The following is a 325-nucleotide window of genomic DNA, read 5'->3' as shown; positions in this document are numbered from 1 at the left end:
CCGGCTGCTGAAGAAGTACTGCGGGGAGCGTCCCTACTACCTGCACCTGCTGGAGCTCTTCCTGCAGGTGAGCCTGGCCCCTGCTTTCCACTGAGCTGCGGGGGCTTCCCTGCAGGACTGCGTGGTTAAATCCTTCCCTTTCCTCTGCAGACGGGCTACCAGACCGAGCTCGGGCAGGCGCTGGACCTCATCACTGCTCCCATTTCTCAGGTGGATTTGAATCGCTTCAGCGAGCAGAGGTACAGAGACAGAAGGGGACAGAGATGCCAGCCCAGCTGTGGCAGGGGGGGCCGCCCGGAGGGCCCTCCCCACCGCGTGCCCGGGG

At 64.6% G+C, this 325-nt stretch overlaps 1 protein-coding gene across 1 annotated transcript in view; it reads left to right on the top strand.

Annotated features, from left to right (window-relative positions):
• The window catches only part of FDPS (farnesyl diphosphate synthase), a gene marked incomplete at its 3' end in the record, with an annotated part of 1,451 nt that overhangs the window by 221 nt on the left and 905 nt on the right, over window positions 1-325 (top strand). The window contains 2 exon segments of the mRNA XM_010076413.1: window positions 1-67; window positions 151-239. The exon segment at window positions 1-67 is cut by the window's left edge and continues 18 nt beyond it. Of these exon segments, the coding sequence (XP_010074715.1) occupies window positions 1-67; window positions 151-239 (156 nt within the window).

Source organism: Pterocles gutturalis, unplaced genomic scaffold (genome assembly GCF_000699245.1).
Source record: "Pterocles gutturalis isolate BGI_N339 unplaced genomic scaffold, ASM69924v1 scaffold29693, whole genome shotgun sequence".
Taxonomy (NCBI): Eukaryota; Metazoa; Chordata; class Aves; order Pterocliformes; family Pteroclidae; genus Pterocles; species Pterocles gutturalis.
The sequence above is the reverse complement of the archived record's forward strand: the minus strand, read 5'-3'. Positions and strand labels throughout refer to the sequence as shown.